This window comes from Bombus pascuorum, chromosome 10, assembly GCF_905332965.1.
Source record: "Bombus pascuorum chromosome 10, iyBomPasc1.1, whole genome shotgun sequence".
NCBI lineage: Eukaryota > Metazoa > Arthropoda > Insecta > Hymenoptera > Apidae > Bombus > Bombus pascuorum.
In genome coordinates, this window is record NC_083497.1 from 2,519,205 (window position 1) to 2,539,109 (window position 19,905).

The window sequence follows — 19,905 nt, forward strand, 5'->3', positions numbered from 1 at the left end:
CTTCATCCGTTAAACGAGAGCGGAGATATATTAATTTTCTACAGTCGTCAATACGAGGGTTATCGTGAACCATGGAGCGAAACTGATCTGCGAAACCTGGCCAATCCTCGTAGGCTCCCGAAAAGGAGGGTAACTGAATTGTCGGCAACTCGACGGGTTCCGGCGAGGAAATGTTCGAAGTCGGACCTCGGATCGTCGGCTCTGATTGTTTGGTTGCGGTGTTAATGATGGCTGACGCGTGTCCGAAGATAGTATAGAACGTCCGTTGTAAATTCACGCGGTCCTGCTGTGTTGGGCCTTCTTCCCTATCGTCTAAGTCACACTGATTCTTTTTGAATGATGCGAATTCTATCTCTAACTCTTTCAAATTACGTTGGATGGCGTAGATAGGGGTCCCTTCCTCATAACTGTTGAGCATTGCGCGAACTGCCTCCAATTCTTTTCTGAATCCCTCTCGTTTTAGTATCAACTGTTTTGTGCGCTCTTCCAGATTGGGAGCCATGACTGATTTCGATATTTTGAAAGAGCTTATCTTAGAGTTGCGGTATGAGACCGAAGTTGTTCCGGCTGCAAGATATCGCTTGTCACTGTGCAGCGGAATGTGGTTGATGTGCGCTTCGCGAGGAAGGTGATCCTTCCCGAAGGTGACACATTGGTAGTGAAGTCGAAATGGTTGTACTTGCGATGTTGATGATTGTCCCGCTGCGGCGGGAGGTTGCGTGGTAGCGTTCCTCGACCAACGGGTTGTATCTCTTCGAAGGTGATGCACCTGACTTCGCTGGAGTGGTAACGCTTCCGCCAATTATGTTGAATTCACGTGGCACTGTATGGTCACTGATAAGTCCACTTTTTCACTGACACGTGATCCGGCTCGAAGGACCAAATGTTGCGACCGTTCGCGGAGAGACGCGGTCGCGAGGAAACGCGTCAGCGAGAGTCGTAAATTCTCGCTACGATTCGGCTAATCGACGCCGCGAAATGGTCGCTCCCCGCGTTTCGTTTAGGATAACCGGGGTGATTCACTGAATGCAACTTATTCTACGGTTGTAGAATAAATATATATTTGTATCACAGTTATACTTACAGTTTATATAAGGTGTCGGTTTAAATAGTATCGGAAGTTACCACTAGAATGTTCGAGTTATATCTTATACAATGTGACTGATTTGGACGCGACCGTACAGATAGTTTTCGACTGCGACTGATCGGTTAGAATGTTAGATTGCGACTTTACGATGCTTCTCAGTGAGTTCGTTGGACTGAGCGATCGTTGTAGACATGTTGACTGAATTGACGACGAAGACGAACTAACTTGATAGTGACGATGCTGTGTCGGAGGTGAGCTAAGGATGGGTGTGTCTAACGCACGGAATCATCTGATTTGTTGATGACAGTTTTTGGTTGGAGAAGTGAGGGTAATAGAAATTGTTTCTATTGGTTAGTAAGACTATCGATGGACTAGGAAGGGTATTAGCCACCCTCGATGGAAAGTTGGGAGTAGGAGGCATCGCACGTGTGAACACTTAGCGTTCACGTGTTTTCCAGACGCTAACCAGAAACCTTGGAAAACGCTTTCGTGGAAAAGCCCTTGTTTGCAATGAAAGACTTTCGCCAGAGTTTTCTGAGATTTATAGTCAGGCTGCGAGTGTTTTCAAGAGTACGCGATAAGGATGTGCGGACATCTGGCTGCCATCCGTCCGCGATGTGAGGTCCGGTTCAGGTAGAGAGTCGGCCGACGTAACAACAGAATTTAAATACTCTCCCTAAAATCATCCAAGTTAGTCTTGAACAGTCACGCCTAGAGCTCGGAAGTGTATTGCAAACAAGAAAAAAATAAAGTTTCTTTTTTACTTAAATTTCTTTCTTATTTTACGTGACACCTGCAACGTCAGTTCCCTGCAAGAGGGTTACCATTTCTTGTTTAGCATTTATGGTACAACGCAAATGAGGAAAGTATACTTTTGCTTGAAATCCACTTGGTATTTTTTCCTATTCGTAAATATACAATAATATGAATACAGAAATGATTCACCACAGGGGATTGTTCCAGATAATTTGTATGATTTTTTTAGAATACTCCTGATCGTTGAAATATCCATCCGGTAGAAGTAAGAAAGGTCTTGGCGGGGAGACTCAGAACAATCAAATGTGCATAAAAACGTACTGAAGATCGATGACGTGTTTAATGTTTAATGTAGTTTGATGCAATTTTAAAAATTAATTTTAATGTTATTTTACAAATTTGTATCAATTATAACATTTAATAAAAATGTAATTTTCTTTGCCTGCCGTATTGTTTAGCAGTTCGAGGAGGGGGTCTATTACTTGAGCATCGATGTATATTGGTAGTGGTTTGGTGTTGTGTATTGGTTTTTCCGTTGTGTCTGGTTCCTTCTCTTGTGGTAGTACGCTGAAGGGGTTTTGTAGAGGGATTTCCTGGATCCATTGCTTGCTTTCTATTTCTGCAGCCCTCCTAGTATTTGCGTTTGTTGTTATTTTTCTTCTTTTGCTGGGAGTTATGACCTTACAGCTTTCGTCTTGTTTTGTTAGCTTGTTGTTGATGGTGTTTCCGTCTTCGCTCATCCGAGTGACATCCATTTCGGCCTCTGTGCACTCCTGGACCTCCATGCCCCTGTGTATGGCGTATGTTTCGCCGTTGTTTGATATCCTGAGCGGTGGCACTCGTTGCATTTCCCCGTTTTCCCCGTTTTTCGCACTTTCGGGGGCACTATTTTTTTTTCCACTTTCGGCTTCGACGGAGAGACCTCTCCGGGTACCTGGCACGTCTGCACTCTTCGGCAGTCAAAAGGGAACTCGGGAAGCTTAAATATGCCATCAATTCTTCTTCAGAGCTAATACTTAGTCTCATAGTTGTATTCTATTTTCTTACACCTCTTCTCGCTCCTTCCAACAAATTGTTAAAAATATCCTTATTAATGGAAACATTAGAATCTGACAGAAACGCGATTGATATCTACCTTTTACAGTAGGATATACCCACTGCCATCTGTTGATCCTCTGTTTACGACACTAATACCAAGACATAATGCAAAATATATTAACATTGATTTTGTTTGACTGCAAATAGCAGGATAAACGAACAAATAATGGAAGTAAGCATTCGCGTGAGAGTTGGATTTTCATCAGTGACGAGACGGAATTGTGTGAACGCTGTTCTCGAATGAGCTGTAATCGAAACGGATAGAAACGTTCAATAAGACGCCCTCTCTCTGTCAATATTTTTTTCGTAACATTCTACTGATCAATTTTTCGCATTCTCTTGAATACAAATCAAAGAATTATACAAAACTTTTAAATAATTTTCGAATGGCAAAAATTCTAAAGGAAATTGCTGATTGGTTGAACACAATTTTTTAATCACCGTAAACTGTAGAAAAAAGATAGGATATACAAAATGAAGAATTACCATGATATTATTTGCGCAAGCAAATTTTCAAATATTTGCGTCTTGCTAGACATTTGTAGGTTTGTAGTATACACTCATTCTTTTTAAAAATAGATATATATCATCTAATGAAATTAGAATACAACACTAGTGTAGAAAAATTTACTTACAATAGCTCTCATAATTCAACAAAATATACATCGTATTAAACTTCTAGGTCATAAGTGATATACATTATCTGACGTTAATGCAGGAAGAAGAATGTAGGTTGATCTACAAAGGAGAATAATTTATGAGATGTCTGCAAGTACAAGTTGGCACAAGCATTTATAATTTTGTAATTAATTACATAATTACTACGCAGTCTGTAAATGATAAAGCAGAGCACGAAACTTATTTACCGGATAAAAGCATTTTTTAGCATTTTGATTAAATTGCAAAAAGCTGAATAGACACCGCTTTTGATGATTTTTGGATATGTTGTAAAACTCAATATTTTGAGTAACTTTTTTCTATACACATAAGGGGTAAACTCGCTTAATGTCCGCGATATTCGTGAAGAACAACCGCTCATACTGTAGTGAACTCTGCCGGTAATGTGTGCCAATGTGACGCCAACCACATAAGAGACCAGGAAGCGCTTCAGAACCAATGGGGTGATGACGGAAATAAAGATTTGGCGGCATTCGGCGACAATATATGTCGCCGAAGCGAAGTGCCTAATGAACCCTCAATATTCCAACGGTCCTTTTGCCGAATGTTCGAGAACGCCTAACAAACGCGTGGATAGTGGGGATATTGAGGGATGACAAAGAAAAAAGAATTAGATTCCGCCGAAAGTCTAGTTGTAAGAGCTTCAGCCTTGAAAAGTCACGCCTAGAGATCGGAAGCAAATTGTAGCCAGTGCAAAACAAGTGTTAAGAAATAAATTCTCTTCTTTCTATCTTTATTTTATATTTTTTATTTAACTTGACACCAGCGTATGTGCCGGCATTGGTTTTCAAATCTATATAAGTGATAGTTTAAGAAAGTATACGGAACAGCTTATTAGCTGTTACATAATAAATGTTGCACTTTGCTCAACTTCATCTAGCTGTACATTTATGTACATGTATGGATTGAAAACATACGCATATTTATGACGCACGTTAAAAACTTCTTTGACTAATGACGTTTTTAGATAATTCGAGAAAAAAGAGAATAATTTGTAACATATTTACAATTGTAGATTGGTATAAGCAGGTATATTGGTGCACGTGCTATATGCTAGTATCTACAGGTATAATTATTATCGAGTTTATAGTAAAATAAATTACCAGAATTCTTGCTTGGTTGAAAACAGTTCTTAAATTAAAGTGTATGAATAAAGCGGGCTAGAATTGGAGCCGCCATAATCCGGTTTCGTTTACGTTTACTGACTCGTTGAATTGGACGGAAAAGAGTAAGCTACCTCTCACATGCCCTAAACCAGGGCTTCTTAAACCGAGACCCAAATAGGATCGCATAATAGAATTATGGGGTCGTGAAAATTTTTACAACTATACCAAACCAGTGAAATGGGAAATATCGATGATATCTAATATCATTTTCTATACTAATAGAATCATGAAGAATTCAGTGATTGTGGGTTATGAACCGACTTAACTATTAAGCACAGTCAAAAATATTATAAAAAAGAATTATATATTACTATCGATGAACGATTGTTTTTGACAAAAGCAAGGTGTAAATTTATTCAGCAAACGCCCAGTACACCTGACAAATGTGGTATCAAACTCCAGTTATCATCCGATGTGAATAGCAAATATATTATAAACGACTTTCCCTATTTTGGAAAATATGAAGGGAGAGGACCTTCAGTTCCGCTTGGAGAATTTGTCGCTCTAAAATTAATAGTACATTAGCATACAGGGCGTGGATGAAATTTAACCATGGAAAATTTCTTTGGAAGCGTGTCGATTGCGGGTATGCAGTTACCAAAAAGAGTTACGGTTTTTCGAACAGTTCGTACAAGCAAAAGAGAATTGTTAAAATTGGCAGAACAGACAAAGCACTGTATGACACGCTTCTCGACAAAATTATATTGTTTAAACTCTTGTACTCTAACAATTTATAAATCTAAACCAAATAAAATAGTACTGATTCTCTTTCAATGCATACATCTGTAGAAATACAAAAAAAGTAATGCTCATATCCCGGAGACAATTAGAATATATATCATCAAATTAGGTGTAGGGATGATCGGTCAAATGGCCAGATAATACACTGTAAAATTTATATCTCGGAGATGGCTTCTACAAGTATTTTTCAATATCTAAGACTGAGTCGGGATAATCACAAGGATTTTACATAAAGAAACCGCGGGAGAAAAACTTTCGAGGCAAGAATGTTTATCTCTGTTGAGAGAAAAACTTACCACCGAATAGGAAAAAAGGCAATAACTATGCAAAGAAGATCCAGCAGAACCAGTAACAAATACGAATACCGCTCCACGTGAAAAGAAAATATGCAAGATAGGACATTGCAAAAACGCTAAGACTAAGAAAATTGGTCTAAAATGTAAAAAATGCATGGAAGATGTGCGATCGAGAAGCCTATAATTTGTAAAAAATGCAGTGAAAAATAATGAAATATACATTATATCTTTCTAAATGAAAGAAACTAAATTTTTTCACTGTCAAATTGGCTATTATATTCGTTCTATATCAAGAATTATAGTTGCTTTAAAGACCGGTCATTTGACAGGCCACGGTAAAAATAGGTCTATGTGGAGAATTTCATTATTATATAAGTTTCAAAGTCGTGATATTGCAACATACATTCCGGGTGGAAAGAACGGGGGAATTTGCAATGTAAATAATTATCAATCGTTTTATGACTGTAGTTCGAGAGATACAAATACTCTTGCGATTTATTGCATTCGGATATTTTTCGTTCAATCGTCATCGTGGACGGACGTCAAAGTGAAACCACGCGAGTTCGGCATTTCCATATATGCGGAACATGATTTCAACGCGAGTATCTTGAACTAGTTCAATTATTTTCTTACGCTGCTGGAATAAGTAGCACGGAAGGGTCCTTTTCGTGCGGTAAGTGTCGCTTGTTGAACATTGCCACTTGGAACAGATACGAACAGACACGAAACGGACTGTGTCAGGAGAGGTGGTCTTGCATTATTATAAAGAAATAGATATATTAATGTAATAAAATATCTCACACATCATGGTCCTGATGTCATTATGGTCATTAATGTGAGTGAATATATATTGTTGGGTTTTTAATGGTTAGAATTGCGAAATGTTGGAAATAGTAATGAAGTGACTTTATAATACGTACTATCGAACATCTTATATCTTCAGTTTGCAGGCCGGGCCGCAGTCCTGTTAAAATTATAGCGTTGCCACGGTATATTAATGGAAAAACGCGTAATTTCTTTTACATGCTAATTTATACTCGAAATTCTACTACTTCTAAATTTCACATGCTCTACCTTCACTTACTGGCTATCTCATATATGCTGCTGAAGATTCCGAACTTATACCAGTAAAAGCGCGTAGAGTCACGCACACCACTTCTCACACACTTACACTAACTCAAGATCACATCAATATTTCAGAAAATTTTGTTCATAAAGAAATCAGAATATATACTTCTGATCAGTTCTTTCGAATGCAATAAATTGTATTTCAAATATTTTCTGAATGAATCAACAGTTAATGAAGTATTTCGAGGTCGTAAATTTTATTAATTGAGCCTGTATATTGATTTACAGGTAACAATTTGTATGTTATATTATAATATTCGTTTAAACCTTTCCAAGCTATTTGAATGATAATAAAGGTGAAATATTTCTTATAGAAGAAAGAAAAGTATTGTTTAATTTTTATACTGTTTTCTTCTTTTTAAATAGCGTTTTGCATACATTAGCATTCCAAAAATCTTTGAATTCAGATATGTTTACCTTAAAAGGGGCATTTCTATAGCATCGATATTTAATGAAAACATACGTAAATTATTAATGGTTACGCATATAATTGCGTTTGGAAATTTACTTTGCAATTGAGTTGTACTGCAACAAAATCGTCCACATACACAGTTCGCGGAACAAACCATCATCGAGGAATCATTTTTCCTTTAGTATGGATTATCCTGAATTTTTTTTTTTTTTTTTTTTTTTTTAGGAAATAATGGATATATAGAAATCTTATATATAACATTATACGATACTCTTTATTTATTAATTTTCCGATGTATTTTTTCTTATTCATTTGCAGATATCTGGGTTGAAAGAGTGAAAGCCCTGTGATTTTGGTACAATGAATACAAAACTTAATGAAAACGAGATAAAGAAAAAATTCCGTAATGTGAATTCCATCGAGGGATTCTATGCCGGAAGTGGAATTCTTATTACTGGTGCGACTGGATTCGTGGGCAAAGGCCTCCTCGAAAAATTGATACGCACGTGTTCACGCATCTCTGCTATTTTTGTATTGATCCGTCCAAAACGTAACCAAATGATAGAACAACGATTTAAGAAGATAATAGATGATCCGGTTCGTAAATAATATGCTACTCGCTTTTTGGAATTTCATTATATAAGTCTCGGATTAATAAACAATTGCCAAGAAACAAATGAATTATCTTCGTAAGTTCATTTCAGCCGTTTAATGCATATATGGTGCAAGTCAATTCTTGCCTATTTGGTTCAACACGGCGATTTAAAAAACTAACTCTCATTCTGTTTTGAGCATAAATGGTATCAGTATATACTCGTTAATTTTGGGTGGGTATCATAGTAGCTAAGAATGGCCCACTCAATTCCCTACAGAAGTTTTATTTTGTCATTCACTAACTGATAATCAACTTCTTAACTTCCAACATTTTTGTACTAAACGGCTCATTTTCTGGAAAAAGATGACATAAATAACAGTGAACGTTTAAGTGAATATCGAACACATCAACAAACGCGGTTAACATCATCACTTTTGCGTACTTTCCCTTTTATGAAGTCCATCAGTGCAGCTTTTCATCTCATACATTTATTCATTTACTTAATAGATGCCATTCGAAACAAATTGGTTCATTTCTTGTTCCTTATCGATGAAGACTTTTTACAGGGTAGCAGTTTAAAATTTCAATCAATTATCTAATTTTGTATCATTAAAACTGCCTTTTTATTTGTGCTTTTCCACCCTTCTCCTATACAATCATAAAGCACGTAATACTGTCACAATACTAAAATACTGGAAGGCGTACATATATTAAAGTTATTGAAATATTGTTTCTGCTAAATATTATGCCTTTGATTGAATCTCACAAGTTCTCTCGATATTTAGCTATGTTACATTAGAATATTCCTTTTTAGTCATTAAATAATCTTAAAATTAAAAATTCAACAAGATTCTACTTACATTTTTCCACGTGGTTCTCAAATACAGAGAATAATAACTTTTGTTAAATATTAGATAATCAGACAGCTAGTTCATTCTGCTTGGAAGAATTAATTTTGATTTGCAACAATTGATTGAATTAATGAAGAAGGAAGAATTGCTGCCGATTACAATATGTAACCAGAGAGGAAATGAGAGTGGTCACGTTCGTAGCTCTAATTTCACATAGTACAGTAGTACAGATGCTGCATTACGCGGTCAATACTGAAAAGTGATTCACGCAAGTATATTCAAAAATTTATGCAATTAGGGAACTTTCCTTCTCATTAACATAGACAAGAATCTGTTTAATTCCACGCTACAAAAAGCCTCTTTAATTGTACGGTTATACAGAAACGTTCATATAAATTTTTCTGTCCAAAATAGGTAAGTATGAGAATAACAAAATAGTGCAATAATTAGGCTATTTGCAAGGTGCCCAAGAAAGAGAAATTGATTGTTTACTATATTTTTTCTCGAGGAAATAGGAGAATATTCCCTTCCAAACGATAATGAATCAGTAAAATGAAACAGTAATTTTAATATATTTTCAATATACGATAGCGTTTTAGATTTAAAATTAGATTGACTTTCGTCGCGATAATGTTTTCGTTGTAGTAAAATCTAAGTATCAATTGTTTAATAATAAATCGTAGCACACTGAATAAAATTTCTGATGAAATGTATGATATCTCTGACATCTGTCTTACATGCGTGCTCCTTTACAAAAACGATGAAAACAGGAAAACTAATTGATTATAGGCAAAATGTAAAGAGATGAAAATATAATGAATAATTTGTGCAACTATGTAATTGAATAAAGTAACTAACCACACTTCTATCTATCTTATCGATGGGATTAATTAATTAAATGTAAGATAAGCAGAATATATGTATTCAACAAATCAAAATAACAATTATAGTTATGTATAATAGTCAAGCTAGCTGCATGTTTTTCACACACTCTCTCACAGTCTCACACCCTCCTTTCGGGTTGTATATGACTTATATTCGGTTAATCAGTTTAACTTGCAGCACTTACTTTCGTTAGTGACGAAAATTTTTGGTCCTATGGAGTTGGATCTCTGTTAAAATTAGGAGGATTATATTAAAATGAACATTTCATATTATATTGAAAACAGACGAAACGTCTCATTTGATATCCAGCGAGAAAACAGCGAAAGATCGGAAAAAAGATTGTGCAAAGTGAAACAAGTATATAAAACCTTTCAGCGAAAATTTAAGAAATAACCAATTACAAAAAAATATATATATATAAATATAAATATAAAAATATAAATATAAAAATATAGGGCATTATGTAGCAATATTGGTAGCGAAAATTTAAATTTAGCGGACAGTCGAATATTTTTACAAAAATTTAATATATCTGTGAATTTCTTATGAATATAAAAAAAACTATTGCGCATGAAGAATACATTAAAATTATAGTATCAACTCCATCGATCTGTTATCGTTTGAAAGGGAATATTTTCACTTCTTTTCTAAAACAAACATTATAAACAATTACTTTCTCTTTCTTGGGCATCTTAGAATTAGTCTAGTTATTGTATGATTTTGTTATTCTCATACTTACACATTTCGGACAATTAAATAGGTTCTTGCAGTATTAAGCTAAATAGATACTTGTCTATGCTAATGAGGAACCAAATAGGGCAGGTCCGTAACTTTATAGGTTCTTGTATATGCTAGCGTGGATCACCTTCCAGTATTGTTCACGTGGTGCAACATTAGTCCGGGAAGAATCAGGAACATAAACGCGAGTTCTCTCATTTCCTCTTTGATATAAATTATTGTCTCATGGAGATATGATAGTTGATTATAATAATGCACGCTTAAACTGACTTATGAAAATATGTAAGCCCTGCAACATTGTATGCATATACTATGCGGGCTAGATACATTTTTTGAAACTTTGTCAGCGCTATAATGAAATGCGACTATCGTAATTATACCGAACAAATTTTAAACCAGTCTAGGAATGTATAAAAAAATTGCAAGTCAGTTTTGCGGACGTACACTTTCAACACACCATTGACCGCCTAAGCGAATAAGTAAATAAAAACTAACAACTTAACTTTCTGCGTAAAAAGAGAATTTATCCCGGATCGATCAGGAATGTGTTAAGAGAAAATTAGTATACTTCATTTATATAATTCTATGTGGGGAGATATTAATTATAATATTCTATATTGAGAACTGAGCTTATATATTATCTTCTTCAGATTTTCGATTGTGTCGGAGCACAAAACCCAACAATTTTCTATAAAATTCATCTCGTGGAGGGCGACGTGACTCTACCAAATTTAGGTCTTTCGCAAAAAGACAGAGATATGTTGATAGAGAATGTAAACATAGTGTTCCACATTGCGGCAACTATAAGTTTCCATCAGCCATTGAATACGATCGTCGATGCAAATGTGAAAGGTACCGCTAATATTATCAAACTGTGCAAGGAACTCAAGCATGTAATCAGCGTTGTCTATGTGAGCACTGCCTACAGTAATCCGAATCTATCAGACATCGAGGAAAAGGTCTACACGTAAGAATCAGTTATAATTTGTCATTTCTGAAACAACTTTTTATATATCGTGCATAACCTACTTCTAAATTTAAATAAACGATGAAAGTAATTGACAGCTTAGTATAATTTGGTTACTTATTTACCTAATTAACACTTGCAAGTCTCCATTGAAATGAAAAATACTTGTTAAAACAGGTATAGATTTAAAAAAGCTTACATAAGAAATAATCAATGACACGTGATCTGTCAATGATAAAAATTACGGATTGAAAGTTATTTTGCCTTTTACTAATTTCTTTTTCTTATTAAATTTAATGATGAACCTGTATTCTTGATACACGTACATGATAAGAACTAGACACGGATACCATTATAAATTCATATTCTAAGATGAATAAACATGATTTGAGCAGTAGAATCTAAGCAGAACTTTGTTCGTTTACTAAAAATTACAGCAAGTACTTCATCTTCGATATTTTCTATATTATTGTGTATTATTTTATTATATTCTATTATATTATTATGCATTCTATGCGTTTTTCCATTTTAAATCCTTAAATGTGTCGAATTTGCAATTTGTTAATGAATTCAGCGTGACGAATACGTTATCTTATGCTTGATAATTTTGCAGCACAAACCTAGATCCCTCTCTCGTGATAGATATATGCGACCGACAAGACAAAGAATTGATTAATCTGCTCGAAGAAAGAGTTTTAAAAACTTATCCGAACACATACACGTTCAGCAAGAATCTTGCAGAGCAGACAATATCCAACAATAGCAAAGGATTGACTGTTGCGATAGTGCGACCAAGTATAATTTCTTGCTCGCTAAAAGAACCGTACCCTGGTTGGTTGGTACCTTTTTCTGGACAAGCAGGTATTTTTATAGATATTTACAATTATAATTCCTCGTCACTTCATATCTCACTCATATCGCAAATAGCAGCGTTTCATTATATCCAAGTGATTCCGAATAATACAATTCACACGTATCACAAGACCTTAGCTCTCCATAAGTTTCATAAGAATGAAAGAAATCGGCAATAGAATAAAACTGCGACATTTCTTAACTCGCACATTCTGAAAGTTACGTACATGGAAATATATTTTTTGCGCATTGCGCTATAAAAATTAGTAAATGATACGGTTGTTTCTTTCTTTTATTAACATAATTCCGGGGATATGAAACTTTAACGTACAATCCAATTACAAGCAATTAGTTTCAGGCTAGTATAGTATAGGATTATGCCTGAAAGAAGACTAGGAGCTGAGAATGTCCAACTATTCATAAAATTCATTCATGTTTGTAATTATGCTGTTAATGGAATTAAATTAAGCATAAGAAGTGCGATGTGCCTCTCGAGACAGTAGAATATGCTTTGTTACGATGTACATAATGTATTCAACGTGAAATAACATAAAATTTTAGAGCACACGGTAATATCATTTTATGTGGCAACAAGAAGCGAATTATACTTTCGTGTAAGAGGCAATAATTTTAAGTAATTATATAATATATACGATGGATATATATTAACATTGGGCAACTTCTTCAAAGAGTGGCCAAACGCAGAAATTGACGCTGTATGCTTTCCAACATATCATAAAGAAATTGCTGATATGCTAGAAGATTGGTTATCGTTATAAAACTGTAGACTGTGGACTGTGGCTCGTGTGTTAGCTGAGATATTAGGGTCCTTCATCTTGCAGTAAAAGAAAGATTACTCTCCTATGAAAGGACAAGACTGATGACGACTGAAGGAATATATTGGAACGAGAAGTGACCAAAAGTCAAATAAGAAAGGAGATTACTCTAATTGGACGAGAAAGAAATTCTCGAATATTTTTCCACGGCTGAAACTTCCGACGATTGGAAATCCAGATTTTCATACTGTAGAAACTTTTACGGAATATGGAGTATTTAACTTCTCTTAGGTTTGAGTTGGAAAATCTACATGTAGGAAATGTTGAATGAACGGATTTTGAATTATATCTCATTACTTACAAACATCGAATAGTCGTTGACAGTACAGAACGCTAAGCGCCACGAAGAAAAATCCCGTTTGTCACTTACGACACACAGAGGGGGGAAATGACACAAACAACGCCTAAAATTACTCAGTCTTCTTGTGCGATATGAAAATTCAATTAAATCCTTTATATAAGCTTGAAATTAAAAACAAATGTAGTCAGTTATCATAATCGTTTTGATTATGAGAAACGATCTGCACAGAAGCGATTACGCTGATAAACTCCACGAATTACGATAAAAAGGGGAAACAGTTGTGACATTGCAAACGTTATTCCCTAAAATTCAAGTTAAGATATACGATCGATTATACGATTTCTTCTTTCAACAGATAAACTCATCGCTATGAGTTATTTGCGAAGTTGAACGACAAACATTTTTAGACAATGAAGTTAAAAAATTCAGAAAAATATAGTTGTAATTAATTTCTGAGAAGCTAATTAACTCTAATCTTTACCAAATCGCCATTATTTAAGCTGTGCTTGTGCTGGCAGTTACAACTACTCTTTCCATATCTGTATCGCTACATTTCGAGACAGTTGAGAATCATTAATAGCTTTTGAACCAATTTGATGTTGCAGGTATCTTCGTTACTATCGGCAAAGGAATTGCAAAAGTACTATTGGGTAAGAGAGATGTAATATCAGATGTAGTACCTATTGATTATGTAGTCGATGTGATAATGTGTGCCGCGTGGCACGTCACGCTACACATTAATAATGAGGTCAAAGTTTACAACTGTACGAGCAACGCACGTTCCATCAAGTACGGAAACGATATTTATTACATAATTTTCTCAACTAACGTAATTCAATTGTTAGGGTATCCTAAAAGCTGTGATTCATTTAAGCAACGCGATCAATAGAAACGCCAATGAATAAAGTGCATTCCAGTGTGATTAATCTACAAAAGATTATAGTAAACCTAGAAAAAGGTATTGAGAACACAAATGGATTAGAACCAGTCAGATTTCTTCTGTGAATATCGGTATATAGGATTGATTTATTCTAATGAAAGTGGATGAATCATAGAAACGTCTTTACACTTTTACTACTGTCTTCGGAAATATGAAAAGTATGTCAATTCGATGAGCAGTAACATTTTTGTGTTTACCGATTTCTTCGCAACGGCTTGACCAACCGAGATTTGCATCTCGTAGGACATGTTCTAAAATATCCCGTTATAAAATTCTTCTGTATTATTCTTTCTTTTTTCTTCTTGCGATAACCGAGTCTTGATGTATATTTGTCGATTGGGTTCAGCTATCAGAAAGATATCTTTTTTACAGGTATTTCCTCGATTGGTTTGATCCCCGATTGATTTGATTTTGCAAATGAAGTTCTCGTTACCTTTGCGTTTCTGCAAGTGCTCTTTCGTCATGTGGTTTATTGCTCAATGTCTCCATTGTACTTCGTGGCTTGAAATGTTGCTACTGCTGGAGATATCGGATGTAGCCATCGATATCTTTGAATCTGCTTCTAATTGATTCTTTGCGGAATTTTATGAGTACCGAATCCGACAATTTTCTCTCTTCCAGCTGATCTGTTGAAAGTGCTGGCTGTGGAAATATCTTTACAATTCCCATTGCACCTGTTAAACTGTCAAAAATTGCTACGTTTCGTCGCAGTTGTCACAGACCCAGAAACAGTAATTTGATAGACAGCCATCGAAGCAATAACCAGATAGTAACAGGATAGCCGCGTCTGATATACACCCAACGATAACCCCCCCCCCCCCCCACCACGAAGTAACAAACCTTATTATTAGAACAAATCAGCACTCACCTTTTGTGTTATAACACTTTGAATCGTTACTCTGTTAGATTCGTACAATAAATGTTACTATTACATCTAAATTCCAAATTTTTACCTTACTTATGAAAAGTTCGAACTACGACACTAGGAGATCACCGGTGATCCGTCAATTTCGTAATTTCTTGTGTCTCCTACGTGATGCAATATAACTCATGATCCCTCATCTAACGTTATTGAATACACTCCTTCATAATTACTCTTTCATACAGTGCATTCAAAATAACAGCCTGGACGAGCGTTGCTTCAATAATTTGCTCTGCATCAGCAAATTGTTAAACGGTTGGGTTCCCAAATTAATAGAACTAATTTCTTTGCAAAAACATCTCTGAAAACACAGACAACTTTCACAGACTTAATTAAAATTTCCATTTAAATAACCAAAATTTCATTTCTATCACCACTTTATTTTCTAGATAAAGAACGAGACATTCTCTTTAAACCGAAAACTTCCTTAACGTAATGGAGATACAACTCGATTCTATGCCTAACGAAGAAAAACACATATTATTTAATCACCTTATCGATATTACGATATTGATGTGCGCGAAAAGCTGCGTGATTCCTTTGACCGTAAAGTTTATTGCCATTTTTCATTAAATCATTAATTCATAAATAATTTCTGTAGGTGATAGCAAAACAGAAAACTTTCGATCGATTTGTGCTGCATTCTGTTGCTCAATATATATCCTATTTGCACATGTTTAATGATTACACGTGTTTGAAACTTCACCCTTTACGACAGAGTGTTGTAGCATCAAGCTTTAGATATTACTAGTTTCCTTATTCAGACAAACTTCCTCTGTAACAAACTTCCAATGACTTTCCAAGCGTAATTAAATTATTACAAAAATCGACTTTCCGTTATAATTCCAATACTAAGCTTATTGAAATTCAAAATATTTACGCTACCTTTGAAATTAGCAATAATAACCAGAATGATAGTAACTTCATTTGGATTTACATTGGGATTACTGGCAACGAGAAGCTAGATTTACTCGAAAAAGAAGCGACAAACGAAATTTATACTTGCATCAGATATCAGAGTTTCATTTATAGTCAACTCGCATTAACATTTTTTGTTCAAGAACAGATTGAAAGTAGGAACGTTTTTGGATAATCTGATTCGGAACAACATTTAGAACAATATGAGCGATTTTGAGAAAAATTTCCTCCGCCGAGATATAAATAAAATATCGATCGTACATAAAAAATTTTGAGTCATTGCAGGAACTTGCAAATAAAGTTTTACAATTGTTTGCAGCAAGTTGCTAATAAAATTGTTTTCGAGCCGAGCCTTATTGCGTTACGATTAGCCCAATTATTAGGTTGCAAATTAATAAAAACTGCTTGTCTATGCGCAGTAGACTCTCCATATCTGAATTATTGAATCTGGGTACACCTACACTACGAGAATGAAAACAGACGCCGAGTATTACTAACAATGTTCCTCAGACTCTCCTTCAGCGAAGCGCTATTTTTCACTTTGTATTAGATCTTTCGTATGTGATCTTGATATTGAAGGTCTAAAAGTTAGTTATGATTTTCTTGAACCGTGTTCCGTACGAATCGTATTAAATTTAAATAAGTAATGAAAATTGCAAACCTCTTCATGCTGACTACCTAATTAGAAGTTGCAGTGATAAATAGATAATGATAGATGGAAATATTATATTTGTTATATAACCCACGTCGCATTTGAAGTTACTAATAAACATTGATAACAAAAGAAATATTGCACTAAGAATGTTGTACTCGGATTCATTTGTGTCCTCGATAAGTCGATTCAGAAAGCTGTAAATATGGTACGACTGAAATTATATAATTTTTCTTCAGATATTGCAGAATATTTTCTGACATACTCTAATAGTAATATGCGTTATTTTGAATATAATTCAATTAACTTTACAAGTGTAAATATTTCAATTTTCAAGACTTGGTGAGATCATAGATACGTTCCTGGAATGTACCAGAGAAAAACCGATGAACGATACGTTGTGGTATCCGAGTTGCACAGTAGTAGCAAACAGATATGTTTACAATGCACTGAATATACTTCTAAATGTTTTACCTGCGTTTGTCATAGATATCTTTTTAAGACTTCAAGGTGGTAAACCAATGTGAGTATTGAATCGTTTGTCAACCACGTCATAATACTCAAAAGACGACATTTCAGGGCAATGAATATGAGCAAATATTACAATAAGTTGGTCATAGCGACAAGCTACTTCAATTCGAATGAATGGTCCTTCAAAAGAGATAACACTACCAACATGATTAACAAGGTGAATACATTGGAAGACCGAAATATTGTTAAACTGGATTTGCAGGATATGGATTGGAAGAAATATTTAGCAGATTACCTGGCGGGACTTAAGAAATTTACTTTGAAGGAAGACACTCAATCTATAAACACAGCGCAGCAACGGTTATCGATGTACATATAGAAATATTTGATAAGATGACTTGATATGATATTTTCTTTTTTTTTTTTTAGATTTTACAGGATTCGTCAGATGACTAAAGGATTCGGTATAATCATTTTATTTCCGATAATGTTGGTAATAATACTGCTATGCACTGACTATTTCAATGTTATGTTTTCCGCTTGAATCAAAAACAAAGTATATCGAACATTATGGAAAAGAGCTTTAGAATAGGAACATGTCGCTACATATAAAGGGTGTCCGGCAGAGTTATATATTATATACTATACAGTAAATATATGATATATTCTTCGAATAAAAACTGCGGAAAAATGAAGTTATTTGCCGATATTGTGAATAACACACATTACAAATTGTTAAAATATATTAAATATACTAGATACTTCAGAATACTTTATTGCGTGCTTGCTAGCTACGACCGCATGCTGGCAAATAATAATGGTTAACGACTAACTAGAACAAAAGAAGAAAGTAAGGCGAGCGCATTTCCGCCGAGAACATCGATCGCGGTGGTCACGCTTATACATTTCTATTTTTATTCGAATACTTCGATACTACTAAATGGCGGAGTAGAGACTGCCAAATACGCATATACAGTGCTCTCTCAAACAACGTACGGGTAGGACACCGGTTGACCGCGTAGAATATAACCCGTGTAGTTACAATGCTCCCGCCCCGTCTTCCCTTTCCACATAAGCTGAAGTACATAATCACATACACACATTTATATTTTGCCGATGCATGTGCATAATATACACTATTCTAAATTTACACTCTCACGATCACTCGTTATATTCTTCAATATAGAACGAGCAGCAACATTGAATTCAGGCAATTGACAAACTGTTTACAGAAGATAAGGATTTTTTTTCCGCACACATATAATGAAACTGTACTTTGCAGAGACACACTGCTTGTTGGATTTCTCTTCAAGTTCCACATCAGTTCGCTATGTGTTCGAATTCGGTGCCACGGCTTCTTGTATGCAAGAAAAAGATCTGAGGTATTATGTAGTTCACACGAACGAATTCGCATTTGTTAAATGTTAAGATATTAACAATGTACTGGATCTCGCAACTACCATAAATATTGCGAGCATCGTGAAGTTAGAATCGATCGATCATTCGAAACCATTTTCATCTTCATATTCCCTTGTCTCTGGTACAAAAATCTTTAAAATATACTTCAAAAATAGCAAATGTTTACATTGTAACTAAATAGTCCGTTTGCACCGTGATTGTTCTCACTTCGTAGACGTAGTGGATCTTATCGTCAAGATAATTTAAGTTCGAAACGATCTGCACAAATGTACGCAGTGTGGAATGAATCTTTGATTGCCAGCGCCAAATGTAACAAAGATCCTTCCATAACAACATACAACGATTAGGTTGTGTGTCAATGATTGACTTATTTGTATACGTGTCATTTAATCCAATCCAATCAATGCATGATTGCCATCAATATTTTCGAGAAAGGGTTGCTAATTTCCTTATTGACACTGGAAATACCAACATTGTCTAAAATCTCACATGCATTGATTCAGGAATCATACTTACGTACGATAAAATTTTATTGAAGTCCATCATATCAATGCAAAGTTTCAGTTATTGTTAATAATGATCTTTCCATCGCCGACACCATTTTAAGAACGTTGTTTGTAGAAAAATTTACACGATATTGAAATATAGAAATGATGAGGCGAGTAGTCTTCGGATTGGTGATAAAGGAATTTTCCTTCTTTCGTCGTCTTCCTTTAATTTACCTCCTTGTACTAAAATCACATAGCCCAGTCTGTTAAGGAATCTAAAATCAAAGTAGGTCACATGAGCGAATTGATCACTGATCCAGGCGTTTACATAGGGCAAACGTTAGCTACGCTTTTTGCGATTAACATTACCCCTACCTATGTCACTGCAGCAGTACCACCCATTGCATTAGAGTAATGTGAATATAAACGTTCTGTTCGACGCTCAGCGCGGCGTGAGAATCTAGCTAATGCTCTAACTGATGCTGCTAGATAACTAATGGTAGTAGGTACTACTTGGTGGGACAGACAGCTACGCTCGTTGAACTCCGATTGGGTGGCAACGTGTCGCGAGTTGAAATCTCGCTGTCCCTGGATGCCTGGATGCCTGAATAAAAGTTTCCAGAAAGAGCCAAGTGTGGCGGGAGGACGGTGGCCTACCTTGCGCGGTTGTGGGTAGTTTATGTGGAGCACTTGCGTATTCAGATATAA

The 19,905-nt window shown here is 35.2% G+C and overlaps 1 protein-coding gene across 3 annotated transcripts; it reads left to right on the forward strand.

Moving 5' to 3' along the window:
* Positions 1–6,339: 6,339 nt before the first annotated feature.
* LOC132911213 (fatty acyl-CoA reductase 1-like) lies at positions 6,340–19,304 on the forward strand. 3 transcript variants are annotated; one of them, XM_060967657.1, is made up of 8 exons: positions 6,340–6,495; positions 7,681–7,959; positions 11,082–11,398; positions 12,012–12,259; positions 13,993–14,176; positions 17,157–17,342; positions 17,399–17,650; positions 17,720–19,304. In XM_060967657.1, exons 2-8 carry the CDS (start codon positions 7,723–7,725, stop codon positions 17,832–17,834), a joined length of 1,539 nt encoding a protein of 512 aa, XP_060823640.1. In that variant the 5' UTR covers positions 6,340–6,495; positions 7,681–7,722; the 3' UTR covers positions 17,835–19,304. The 3 variants fall into 3 exon arrangements, with proteins under 3 accessions (XP_060823640.1, XP_060823638.1, XP_060823639.1); XM_060967655.1 differs by having other exon boundaries at positions 17,399–17,659; positions 17,720–19,303; XM_060967656.1 differs by lacking the exon at positions 6,340–6,495 and adding an exon at positions 6,503–6,657 and having other exon boundaries at positions 17,399–17,659.
* Positions 19,305–19,905: the final 601 nt, after the last annotated feature.